A 12,787-nucleotide genomic window follows, 5' to 3' on the forward strand; every position below is an offset into this window, starting at 1 on the left:
TAAATGAGGTCTCATGGAAGTAAGCACTACACCAGAAGCAGAAGAAAATGTGTCCCTTAGGAATCCTTAAAAACAGGCATAACTTCTTTAAAAGAAGAAAACAAAGAACAAGAAATACCCAGTCTATTTCCATAAGGTACTGCTCAAAGGAATAATAAAAAGATAGACAAGAGAAAGGAGCAGCCACAGAATAAAGTACGGAATTTAAATTGCCTAGTGGTGGAAGTAATGTTTTTTTTCTTCTTGATCTGTTCAGTTGTTCAGTGTATAAAAAAGAGATGTATTTTTTTTTTAACTCTTTAGCCTCCAAAACAGAAGATGCTTTGACTTCCTTGTTTTTGCTGTGGTCTTTCCTGAAAAAAAAAAAAAAAAAAAAAAAAAAAAGTTGGAGCTCTGATGTGCGTGACTAAGGAGAGAAGTCTTCAGAAACCCGAATCCCCGAATTAGCTGTTTGTGAAATGATGGAGTAAGTTTCAACGAGGTAAGAGGCGTGCTTCAAACCACCCCGCTAGACCTCCCTCCTCCCGTAGCCTTCCCAAAAGCCTTCCCAAAAGCCTTCCCTCGCCGCGATCGCACAGGGTGCGCAAGGTGCCGGCTCCTCTTTCAGCCCTCGGAGCGTCAGAATTCAGCAAGGGGCTGCCCTGGGCAGCCTTCCTCTTCCTCCTTCTTCTTCTCCTCCTCTTCTCCTCCTCCTCCTCCTCCCGCCCCTGCAGCGCTGCGGGAGGGGGTGCCGCCGCCTCCACCTTCTCCTCCTCCTCCTCTTCTTCCTCCCCGGCCATGGGGCTGCGCGTCGCCGGGCTCCTCGGCTGCTGCTGCTGCTGCTGCTGCCTGCTGCCCCTCGTCCTTCCCGCAGCCCCAGGTACCGGCCGGGGGGCGGCGGGGAGCGGGGTGGGAAACTTGGCGGAGTTTGCTGGGGTCGGGCTGAAGGCGGCATGGGGAGCCCATCCGCGGCGCGCGGTGGTCCCTCGGTGTTTCCCCTGAAGCTCGCTCCGGTGAGGGTCCTGGCTCTGTAGGGAGTTCTTCCTCACCCCTCGTCTGGGGGTATCGCCCCTGTCCCTCGAGGAGGGTGTCAGTGGTGGCATCGTACCGCTGAACATGCTTGGTGCTGGTAGTTGGAAACAAACGAAAAAAAAAAAAAAGAGAGAGAGAGAGAGAGAGAGAGAGACCAAGACCTCTTTGTAACTTCAGTTATTCGTGTACTATTTAATCAAAATGACGATTTCTTTTTTTCATCTGACATAATGTTGAAATTCAATTTAACACAAGTAAGTTGTTTTACATGGATTTTTTTTTTCTCTGATTAAAGGTATTTCTGAGTTTCAAGTAGTTCTAAAATAATGCAACTGGAGTCGCATGTTGTGAAATGGCATCTATGGATCTACTCTGAATTTTATATTTTCAAGTAGTGTATAACAGTGTTTTACTTTGCATATGCTACCATGTTTTACTATGAATCCTTTTGCAGTCCATTCTCTACATCATTCCACCCATCCTATATAAACACTCTGTAACATGCTCCTGATTAGGTTCACTTAACGTTTGGGAAACATGAAAAACATATTTTAATACCTGTAACAAAAACAATCAGAATACTATGCAGTCTGTTTTCTTCTTACTATATAGTGTGGTTTCTTTTAAAATACCAGTAATGTGTAGAGGACACTATATATATATTTTTTTCTGAGTGCTTATCTCTTTTTCTAGGTGTGAACTGTAAAACTGGCTGCCACCCAGTGAACGGATTTTGTGAATTTCCCAGTGAATGCAGGTAAAAAATCTGTCAGACATGCTTGTTAGCTCAGAAACAGACTTCTACACTAATTCTTTGTCCTTGTAAAATAGACAGAACCTGAAACAATTTGTCTTCTGAAAATATGGTACTGTAATGAAGCAGCACCCTAATTGCATACAGTAACTGGAGTCATAGAGCTTAGACATCTAGATGCTTTCTTAGCCTAATTATTCCAGTAAGAAAGGACTTTACATTGATTAACATTTATTAACTTTTTGTCACTGAATTTTAAAGGCTTTTCTTCAGATGAACTGCTTCTAGTATCTTAGAAGCATTGATGGTATCTTTTTGTTCCAATGTGCTGTGTAGTCCAATTTTGTATCTGAAAGTTTATTTATTTTGCCTTGGAAAGCAGAACATCCTTGTAATTATGTTTATTAAAAATAAACTATACCTCTATCTTGTTTTTTATCTCTTTCAGGTGTCAGCCTGGTTGGCAGGGTGCTCTTTGTAATCAATGTGTTCCTTTCCCTGGGTGTTTGCACGGCAGCTGTGCCAAACCCTGGCAGTGCATCTGTGAGGAGGGCTGGGTTGGCAGCCTCTGTGACATAGGTTTGCACGTCTTTTCTTATCCTTGAGCAAGTGAGGTGAAACAGCCCCATCTGGTGCTGGAGACTTGCAAAAGTCCTTCCGGATAATTATTAAAAAATACTCTGGACAGCAGCATGTAAACCTGGAACTTCTATAATTTAGACAAACTAACACAGTGTCTTTGGTAACTGGGCATATGTTCAAGCAGTACATAACCTCATAATTTTTTTTAATATTGACCATTGTGGACAATGCTAACAAAAAAACCTGCTCACTTGAAGTCATAAGTATTTTTCATAAAAAACACACATCTTTATATTAGATAATTTGAAATATTTACCTGACACAATATATATAATAATTTCTACAATATATATAATAATTTCTGTACAGAAAGACATGAGGTTAATACTAATGCTTCTTATTAGACTAATATTTATTCCTCAACCCAGTGATGATTCAGTGGAGTAGCATTAGTATAACTGAGAAAAAGGTCTGCCCAAGCAGGCTACTGCTTTCCTCCCAGACCTGAGGAAATAAGCACAGAGTGCACTTGCTCACCCCTTTCCTGTCAGAATAAGCCAGCTTAGCATAAGTAATTTGAAGAACTGGACTTCACTGAGCTGGTTTGTTTTGGCTGACATAGACAGATGAGTGTTCAGCCAAGATATCCGAGGGGACAGAAACTGCATGAGCATCCAGGAACATGCATCAGTTCAGCCTGCATAATTGCAGCTGGAAGAGGACAAGTGTCCAGGACCTTGTTCTCTCTGCTTCAAATTCAGGCTTTTGTTGTTATACAGTTTCTAATTTGTACAGCATGGACGTGGTCTGTCAATAAATATCCAAAAAATGTTTAATTAAGATGCAGTATGAATTGGATAAAATTTTCAAGATGGCTAAAAATGGTTCAAGGTTTCTGGTAGTGCATCCGTGCAGTGGCATGGAGCTTGGTGCAAGGTGCTCAGGTACTCACCCTAACTGCCAACTTAGGAGGCTCAGCTCTATCACTTGTCAGTGACCATGAAGGACCAGATTTTTTTAAAGGTACCATCTACACAACTAAGTTAATATGAAGTTTTCTAGTTGAACATACTTAAAATAAAAATAAATAAATCTAAGCACCTAGCTTAACTTCTAGGTACTTAAATATCATCACATTTCTGAGCTTTGCAACTTTCCTCTCTTGCAACTGGTATTTAGGATGGAAAACAATTCATTTGGACTTATACTCCTACCTTTATGGAAAAATAATAGTTCAATATATATCAGTTATGATTATAAGACAAAATAGATATCCCTTGTTTAAGCCCAGAAACTATTACTTTTTGCAATGCTCAGTGTTACCTCAGAGTCTTCTTTGCCAATTTGCATTTATATCCCCATGAAGATGTGTCAAGAATTCTCAGCCAAAAAGAAATAACCATCTTTTCATCTTGAGGGACACATTATATTGAAAGTCTTTCATCTCAGTGGATTTACCTACTCTAAATGCAACAAGGGATCAAGAGTCCTAGTTTTCCTGCCACTGGAAGGTTGTTCTACTGATCCATGAAAGCACTGTAACCAAAAATGGGGTTACTTGCTCAACCACTGCTTTCCACATCCTTTGCCAAAAGGTTGTGTTGATTTTGGTTTCCTGGCTGTATAAAGTCATTACAGACTGCTATAACTCATTAACAGGTACCACTAAATGAAACTTGACAGGTTAGGAAAAAGGACAAAAGGACAAAAGGATGGTTCCCATTCATTTGGGGACCACTGTTATATACACATATCTTTTAAATATGGAAATACAAGCCTATCAATTTTTATCATGCAATATGAGATTCCTTGCCTCCCTCTTCTAATACTGTATTTTTGTGTGTGATGACAGGAGGCCAAAACTGTTATAATTTCACATCAGAATATAATTAATTGACGTTTTGTAGCTACTAGAAACAATTTTTAGCTTCAGGTGTGTAATCAGATAAGCCTTGTTGGAAAGCTACATTTATATTGTTTCTGTGGAGGTTGACAGAAGGTCATTAGTTTGGGGATTTTCTTGACATTCTTCTTTGTTGCTGCTATAGAAAGCGTAATATTTGCCAGGGGATTTCTGGCATAGCCACTGTTTTAATGTTGCCAGCTGTCAGCAAATACCAACTCACCAGGATGGCAAAACCCAGACAGATATGGGTCCAAAATTCACTTGGCCACTGCTGTTGATATCTGAAATTTCTGTCAAATGTAGATACGGTCTCAGCACTTTATTCGCTTGCTAAACACAAAAGAAAGAGGTAACTTTGAATGGTGGTGTTCTCTTTCTCCATTTTCTAGGAAAGTTAGTGTACAATCTCCTTAGTATGGGTCATGGAACTTCCTTTCTGTAACAGTTTGAGGTTATCAAATGGTTTGCTAATGCCTCTGATTGTGTAGCTTTTATATTTACCATAGGCTACCTGGTTTTCAGCTCAGATGAAGAATGACATACTTTATATTTTATAGGCTTGCAGATTATAGGTTGTGTTTGATCCACTGTAAATATGTAGGCCAGGATTAGTGGTATCATTTCTGACTAATATTGCAACCACTTGGACAGGCATGGCCCTTAAAGAAAAAAAATTGGTGTTGATGCTGATGATTAACCTCTTTGCCACGGGCTGCACCACCTGCCTGCCTGAATGCCATGGTATCTTATCCTCTGGAAACATCCTTGAAATCAGGTTTATGTACACCTGGAACCAGGATGCACAGTGCAGGTTTCCCCTCATTCATGATTATTTTGGTCCTTGTGAAAACTGGATCTCATAGCGCTTGCAAAGTGATTGTCTTATAATGAGAACAGGCGAACATATTAGAAAATAGAGCTCTTTATCCAAGGAAGGTTATATTCAAATCTAAGGCTATTGAAGTGTTTTGCTGTGGTTAAAATTTTGCACTAGCTCTTGATATCATCTACCTTTCATGTTATGCTGTGGGAACTAGAATATAAATGTTCTTAAACCCGTTTTCATCTTTTCAGAAAGTGTGTTTATGCACAGGAGTGTTAGAGGCATCATATAACTTGAAGCCAGCTCTTCAGTGCAGCTGCTCTATTAGTTGGCTAAAATATGTACTTGCTTGTTTATTTAATTTTAATTATTTTAAAAATTTGCTAATCATTCAAATGGGAAGTCATTCAGCAGGGAAACAGTAAAGAAAATGAGATGTGTGACTTTGGGTGAAAACACAACATACAGCTCTCTCTTCAAGTACAGTTATGTAAGGGTTAGATGCAGTCAAGCCAAAAGATGAAATCTTAAGAGGCTTTGTAACTTGCTGATCTCAGTTGTTATGAAATGTTTGTTCATAAGCACATAATGACAGGTTGTTGGGCAGGGAGCGGGGAAAATTCCCAGTTCCGTTTTCCTTTATCAGAATTCTGTTCATGGATAAGCCAAGGCTGTAAGAGGATGACTACACCTCTTAAAAGTTCTTTCTCCCCTACCAATATTTTATTGATAATATTAATTATTTATAGACTGGAACAATTCCAAACCATTTTGCAAGTTGGAGCTAGGAAGAGAAACAAGCTGAAAATGCTTGTAATAATTGAACAATCTGTTCTTTATTTTAACAGAGAGAGGAATAAATCAAAACTTGTAAAATGCAGGATGAATGATCATTAAAACTACATTTTATTTAAACTATTCTTTACTATTTACTGATTCTTTCTCATAACTTTATTCGAGCCCTGGTTCTAGTCATCTGCTGACAGTTTAGCTTTTATTTTATTGAAGAGTGTTTTAATACAACTAAAAACAATACATTTTTTTTTGTTTTAAAACAGATATTCACCCATGTTCTGCAAAGCCCTGCACCAATAACTCAACATGCATAGAGACTGGCGATGGAGGATATATTTGTCTGTGTGCCCAGGGATTTACAGGAAAAAACTGCCATCTCAAAAAAGGACCTTGCATTATTAATGGGTAAATATTGATTTCTAATGTGAATTTTAAATCTATATTCCTACTGAACATTCTTCAGATTTCTTAGCTAAGTGGAAATATCTCTTTGCTGAAATATGTAATTCTTCTGCCAGGACAATTATTTAGTTGCTGATATTTTTAGCAAACTTTATAAATTTGTTCTGTCCTGTAAAAATTTACACATTAACAATATGAGTTCATGCGCATAATTTGAGTACTAAACGTGAAAATTTGCACACTTTGTTGTGATGAATTTATGCCTTGCCATGATTTTAGTAAGTAATAACCTGCCATCCCATGTTTTCACCTCTAGTGAGGGATAATTTTATGTAACATCAAGGTACAGTAATAAGAACAGCAACCAACCCATAAGCTCTCTGCACAAAATCATCTAGTTCACCATCCTGTCATTTTCTTACCATATATATGATGGTATGTCAATGGTTTACTGAGGGACATAATCTCAATTCTACCAGAAGAGGATGTGGGAGGGGATTTCCTTCCATTCTCTAAGATAAGTAAGATGTTAGAACAGTTTTGGGAGCAGGTTGAAGGTGATACTTCCCCTCTGTTCAGCACTGGTGAGAAACATCTGGAGTACTGAGTCCAGTTCTGTTTTCCACTACGTGAAAATGAGGTTATACTGGAGAGAGTCCAGCTCAGGCCCATGAAGATGATGAAAAGACTGGAGCACCCCTCCTATGAGGAGAGGCTGAGAGAGCTGGATTATTTAGCCTGGAGAAAAGCAGGTTCTGTGGGATCTTCTCCATGTGGATAAATACCTGATGGGGGAAGCAAAGAAGATGGAGGGGCAAAAGAATGGGGGCAGAAGAGGAGGGGCAGAAGATGACAGGGCAAAATCAATGGCAACAAACTGAAACACTTACAGAAATATAACTGGTAGGACAACATGAAAAAAAATAATTAAAAAAAAAAAAAAGTGAATTGTTTTGGTTGAAATCTAGAATTATCTATTGTCTTCTGGTTCATCAAGGATCCAATCCCATAACCATGCAGAATGTACTTCTGGTGGATGCAAGCCTGATAAAAATATCACCTTAAAATGACAGTTTTCTCTTTTACCAATATTTCCTTCTTTCTCTGTAGCTCCCTATTAATACCTTCTGTTTCTCTTTTTGCTCAGCAACAGATAATTATTAATATTCAGATCTTCCTTTTGGCTAAATCTTCCTGAAGTCCTGTACATTCTTTTGTAAGGAAAGTATATTGTCATTAATTCCTTTCACTGTCTCTGGCAAGAATTAACCATTCTTACAACTTTATATCAGTGGAAGTTTTTTCCACATTTCTTTTAAGTGTGAGCTAGTAACACAGTTCTGAGTTTACTTTCAGCATCTAGCTGCTCTGAATTGCCTATTTCTCTTTATTGACAAAGAGGATTTTTAAGTCATTTACAAGCATCTTGTATGACATCCAAGGTACTTGCCTAACATATGTGTTGTGAATAAGTGGTTTCTCCATTTTTTTATCTGTTGAGCAAATATTTCAGTAATTCAGTGTGGGTGTATAGTAACTATCACAAAGGACAGGTAACATACAGTATCAATGGAATAACACAGGTTAGTTCCATGTAAAGTTCTCATGTTTTTAATGAGAATTCTCTGATGTTTTTAAATTGCTGAAACTACACTTTTGTGATAATACTCTCAGTTCAAACTGAATACTCATGAGATAGTTTGGAAATCATGAAAAGAAATCATAACAAAACAACATTCTTGAAACAGCAATTCCTTTACTCTAGGAAGTTGAGTCTTTTGGAGGAGAATGAGCAGAAGACAGCTGTAGTGGAACAAGATTGTTCTCACTATAAGCAGTACATGTCTACTAATATTTTATAGTCTGTTGAAGAGTGCACCTCACGTCCTGGAAAGAGACCTTATCATAAGAGGTCATCTCACTTTCATCCCACTTGTGTATCCCACCTCTCTGTATCAGTGGCATAGTTAAAAATGTTGATATTACTAAATACTGCCACTGGTTCTTAAGTTAATATTCATATATAGAACCAAGACAATTCACAAATCAAAGTAATTTTTCTGGTGTGTTTACAAAATCTAGCGGGTGTATCTGTGTTAGTGACATATGTGTGATGCTTTGAAGATTTGGTCTCAAGCAGAGAACCAGAAGGTGCTTTCTGAAATGAAGGCAGAGTATTTGGAAAACAAAGAAGTGGTATGTCCATGTTTCCACAATAAGTCCTTTATGCACCACCCTTGATGAACATACCTTAAATGCCAGAAATGTAAAGTAACTGAATGTATTTAAGGAGATTACTAATAGCATATTCACATTCACTTAAGCGTATTAAAAAATAGGCAAATGAGATTCATTAGTAAATAAATAATACATTTTCAAAATTTGTCATATTTCCTCTAAGCAGTTTTTTTTTTAAATATATATTTATGAGAAAGTGTAAAAAAATCATTTTATATAAAAAATAGAAAAAAGTCATTTTACTCTTACTTTCTCCAGCAATTTCTTCCAATTTCCCTGGAAATTCCCTACATTTCTGCATGTGAGGGTTCTAATTTCTGCATGTTGCCAGATCCAAAACAGTTAGTTGCCATATCCAAAACAGTTAGTCTGATTTTCCATGAGACCTGTAAAGCCAGGAGAGGGTGCTAGACTCTCCAAGACAGATCATAACCTTTCAATAACTCAAAGACTGTACAGCTACAGGTTCCATGTTTTGCTTAAAGCATACAGAGAGGCTGGTGATTGTAGCAAAAGTCCTCATTTGCACGGGCACCTCATGTTGTCAGCAGTCTGTCCCAATAGGTGCTATGGCAAAGTCTAGTGACAACTCGTTTTGCTTTCATGAAACAGTTTCCAGACCTCCTGTGTTCTTTTGGCAACATTTTTTTTTCCAGCTAACAGTTACAGTGAAGGACAATATGAGAGGACAGAGAGGGGGTTTTGTGTGTGTGTGTGTAGTGAAAAAAACAGGCAGATGACCTCTTTACCACAGTCGTCCATCTCTCCTTATGAGTGGCCACCAATTGTTTCAAACTGCAGAAAACCCAGAGTTGCTCAGGGTGGTCTGTATGGTAGCTACTCCCATAGAAACAACTGGGGACTTGAGAAGCTCAGCCTTATCCCACCAGTGGTCAGGAGCCATTTGTAGTCAGGAGCTTATTTTCCTTTCACTGTTGCCTCACTCAGGGCATCAACAGGTTTCTTAAATCTCTGTATCCCAATATAAGAATCTCTAATGGCCACTGACAAATGTGAAATGTCAGCTTTCACAAAGCTGCAGATGTTCAGTACCTCTAGGGCTTTCCCCTGGAAACGTAACATTTAAAAATATGCTTGGACTTTTCAGCTGTATCCTGGTACTGTGCTGTATGTCTTTAGAGATTTATAGTTGTTAGGAAAACTAGTCAGATAAGCTTGTTGTCAGCTTTGTCAAGTGTAATGTTGCCTTTCATGCCTCAGATCCATTTTTAAAAGGTAAATTTTAAATGCTTTGTTCATGTACAATGAATTGCTGTGAAAGTGGCTTTGATCTTTACTTGTAAACACATAACACCAGGCCCCTTTTCAGCCAATAAGGCTAGTTAAAGGACCACATCTGCTCTGAATAGCTCCACTGAATTGGCAGCTTTTGTGCCTTTCTGTCAGTAGGTGACCATATCTTTTGGCCATACACCTGGTGGCCAAACAGTTACATTGCAAAGGTGAAAAATTAAATTAAAATAAAATATAAATAAATTAAATTAAATATTAAAATATAAATAAATTAAATTAAATTAAAATAAAATAAAATAAAATAGGGACTTGACATCACTTAAAACAGTACCAGGCTATTAATTATTAAGTTCTCAAAAGGTTGGGTTCCCTCTTGTCTTGTTCTCACATTACAGCTGCTTCTCTAATGCTAACACCATCTCATTTATATTTTTTATTTTAGTGCTTTGTTTTTTTTTTATATATATATATTTTTTTTATTTCAAAATTCTTTACTCAACAACAGTTTTCAGAAAATTATCTGTTTTCCTTTACAATTTTTTTGTATGTCATGGAACAATATAGAGGCAAAATATAAACAGTCTGCTTCACATCTCACTGCTATTGCAGTGTTTTCCTCTGCCAATACAATACAGAGACTATTTTATGAATAATCAGGTGCAAAAGAAAGTCTTGCTGCTAATGTCATTGTTCAGTCTTGTCTAAATAGTTGCTCAGCTAGATAGCTCTAAGCTTATGAAAACATTAGGAAACATAGTTTGGAAAAATATTTGAAATGTCTTAAAAACACTTCACGGCCCTTCAGGTTGGATTTATATAGTGGTGTATTAATCCTGCCTGAAGGGTCTGCAGAAGATACTATAATCTGTATTGACAAAGCTGTTGAATAAATTCATTCTTGATTCAGCTTGACTGATTTAGTAGATTTGCATTAGGTTTTGGCTCTTCTGAAGAAAACCATTTCCTTTTATTACACAAAGTGTTTCCTAATTGCTTATTTCCTTGGGCTGTGATTCAGTTCCATGTATGTATGTGTTCTCTATTCTAGCTCTCCCTGCCAGAATGGAGGAACATGCATTGATGACAATGGCTTTGCACCCCATGCTTCCTGTCTGTGCCCTTCTGGTTTTGCTGGCAATTTCTGTGAAATAGATAGAGATGACTGTGAATCCAACCCATGTGAAAACGGAGGAACGTGTACAGATATTGGTGCGGGTTTCAGCTGTTTTTGTCCCCATGGCTATACAGGAAAGCTCTGCAGCAGCCGTGTCATATTCTGTGCAAGTGGCCCATGTGAGAATGGAGGGACGTGCAGTGAACACCCACAGGGAGGATTTGAATGCATCTGCAAGCCAGAATTTGTTGGTGCAACCTGCAAACATCCCAGCAAAAACACAAGCCTCTTTGGAGTGAATATAGGCACAAAGCGTATGCAGAATTACAAGCTACTCCCAAAAGCTCATCACAGATCAGTGCATCATCAAGAACAGGAAATCCTGAAAATAACAATGAAAGAAACAATCCAAAACGCAGATCCCTTGCTCAGTAAAAGCCAAGTGATATGTTTTGTTGTACTGGGCTTACTTACATGTCTTGTTGTCTTGGGTACAACTGGGATAGTATTTTTTTCAAAATGTGAAATGTGGCTTGCTAATGCCAAATATAGTCATCTTCTACGCAAGAAAAAGAACTTTTTTCTGAAGTCTAGCAATGGGGAAAACCTCTCTGTTAATATTATCTTCCCAGAGAAGATCAAATTGACTAATTACACTAAGAACTACACTGCCATCTAGGCCCTTGAAAGCTTAAAAACAACTTGCAACTTTTCATAGCAATATGAAAAATAGATTGAACTTGTTACCTGTGGTTGGCCTCAATATTTGTGGGTGCATTTGGTGTAGCTTGTGCTGAGTGATAATGAAGAAAATTTTAATGTATATGTATTGCTAAGGATTTTTTCATTCCCCCAAATAAATGTAAAAAATAATCACATTAAAAAAAAAAAAAAAAAAAGACTAAAGATCAGGGAATGTTAATCTGATTTACTTTCAAGGCAGCTATTTTTTGTAAAATAAAATGTAATTTACCACTGGAACTGTTTTGCAGCTTTCTTGTCTTGTGCGTAGTTTAGTTGGTAAATATAGTACCTGTAAATTAACCAATTATGCTTTATTATTTTATTTTGAATAAACAGCAGATAAGGGCTATACTGGTTTAATTATTGATTTGTAAATGCTATACTTCAGAAAACTTGTCATAACTGTCCATGTCTAATTCTTCTTCCATCTATGATAAATAAAAATATTAGCAATTGGGATCAACAGGAGCAAACTTGCACTGGTATCTCACCTATCCAATCAGTTTTGCACACCTATAAGGTAAGTTACTCTTCCTATAGAACCTAATAAGTCTTTGTGATATTAATTTCAGGTTGCAGATCTCTATTGCTTTGGATGGTGCCTCCATAAATTGTTTATCTACCAACATATTAAAAAGATGTTTAATATCTTAGGTCAAACTTTCTCTATAGAGACATGTTCAAGATTTAAAGGAATCTGATTCTGATTTTTCCATACGTACTTCTCAAAGAACTCTGCCAAGAGAAGTATCTTTCATGCTGGTGTTGTGAGGAGAAATGAAAAGATAGATGTAACCTGATGTTGCTTTAAATTCTTCAATTTTGCTTTTTCTCTATCATGTTTCATAGAGTGGACAAGATTTTCAAGAATGAAAAACATCCCCGGAAACAGACAAAAGACGCAATGTTTTCATGGGCCCGAGGGCACTAATAGGTCTTAACATCTCTGACCACTCCCACCTGGGGCCCCCATCCACTCTCTGCACATGGTCCTTTTTTAGCTCAGCTCAGGGTTATTGGTCCTGGTTTGAGCTTTGTTGCAGGAGTGCTGGTCTCCACCTCTATCTCTGTTCCTGAATGAACCTCAGACCTGCCCTGTAGGTAGCCAGCCCATCTGTGGGATGGACCCCTTGTGGTTGTGTTGCAGATTGTCTCCAGGTTTGC

General features: G+C 37.9%; 1 protein-coding gene across 1 annotated transcript; it reads left to right on the forward strand.

Moving 5' to 3' along the window:
- Nucleotides 1–762: 762 nt before the first annotated feature.
- DLK1 (delta like non-canonical Notch ligand 1) lies at nt 763–11,975 on the forward strand. The gene is made up of 5 exons (XM_035327958.1): nt 763–859; nt 1,705–1,768; nt 2,214–2,344; nt 6,135–6,276; nt 10,814–11,975. Exons 1-5 carry the CDS (start codon nt 778–780, stop codon nt 11,556–11,558), a joined length of 1,164 nt encoding a protein of 387 aa, XP_035183849.1. The 5' UTR covers nt 763–777; the 3' UTR covers nt 11,559–11,975.
- The last annotated feature ends 812 nt before the right edge of the window (nt 11,976–12,787 follow it).

The sequence above is a fragment of the Oxyura jamaicensis genome, chromosome 5 (assembly GCF_011077185.1).
Source record: "Oxyura jamaicensis isolate SHBP4307 breed ruddy duck chromosome 5, BPBGC_Ojam_1.0, whole genome shotgun sequence".
NCBI classification, from domain to species: Eukaryota; Metazoa; Chordata; class Aves; order Anseriformes; family Anatidae; genus Oxyura; species Oxyura jamaicensis.

What these genes read in the sequence shown, in the direction of transcription:
- DLK1 (XM_035327958.1), top strand. Translation starts at nt 778, where the DNA reads ATGGGGCTGCGCGTCGCCGGGCTCCTCGGCTGCTGCTGCTGCTGCTGC. An exon ending in GAATTTCCCAGTGAATGCAG is followed by an intron (nt 1,769 to 2,213) that starts GTAAAAAATCTG and finishes TATCTCTTTCAG; the next exon opens with GTGTCAGCCTGGTTGGCAGG. An exon ending in TGGCAGCCTCTGTGACATAG is followed by an intron (nt 2,345 to 6,134) that starts GTTTGCACGTCT and finishes GTTTTAAAACAG; the next exon opens with ATATTCACCCATGTTCTGCA.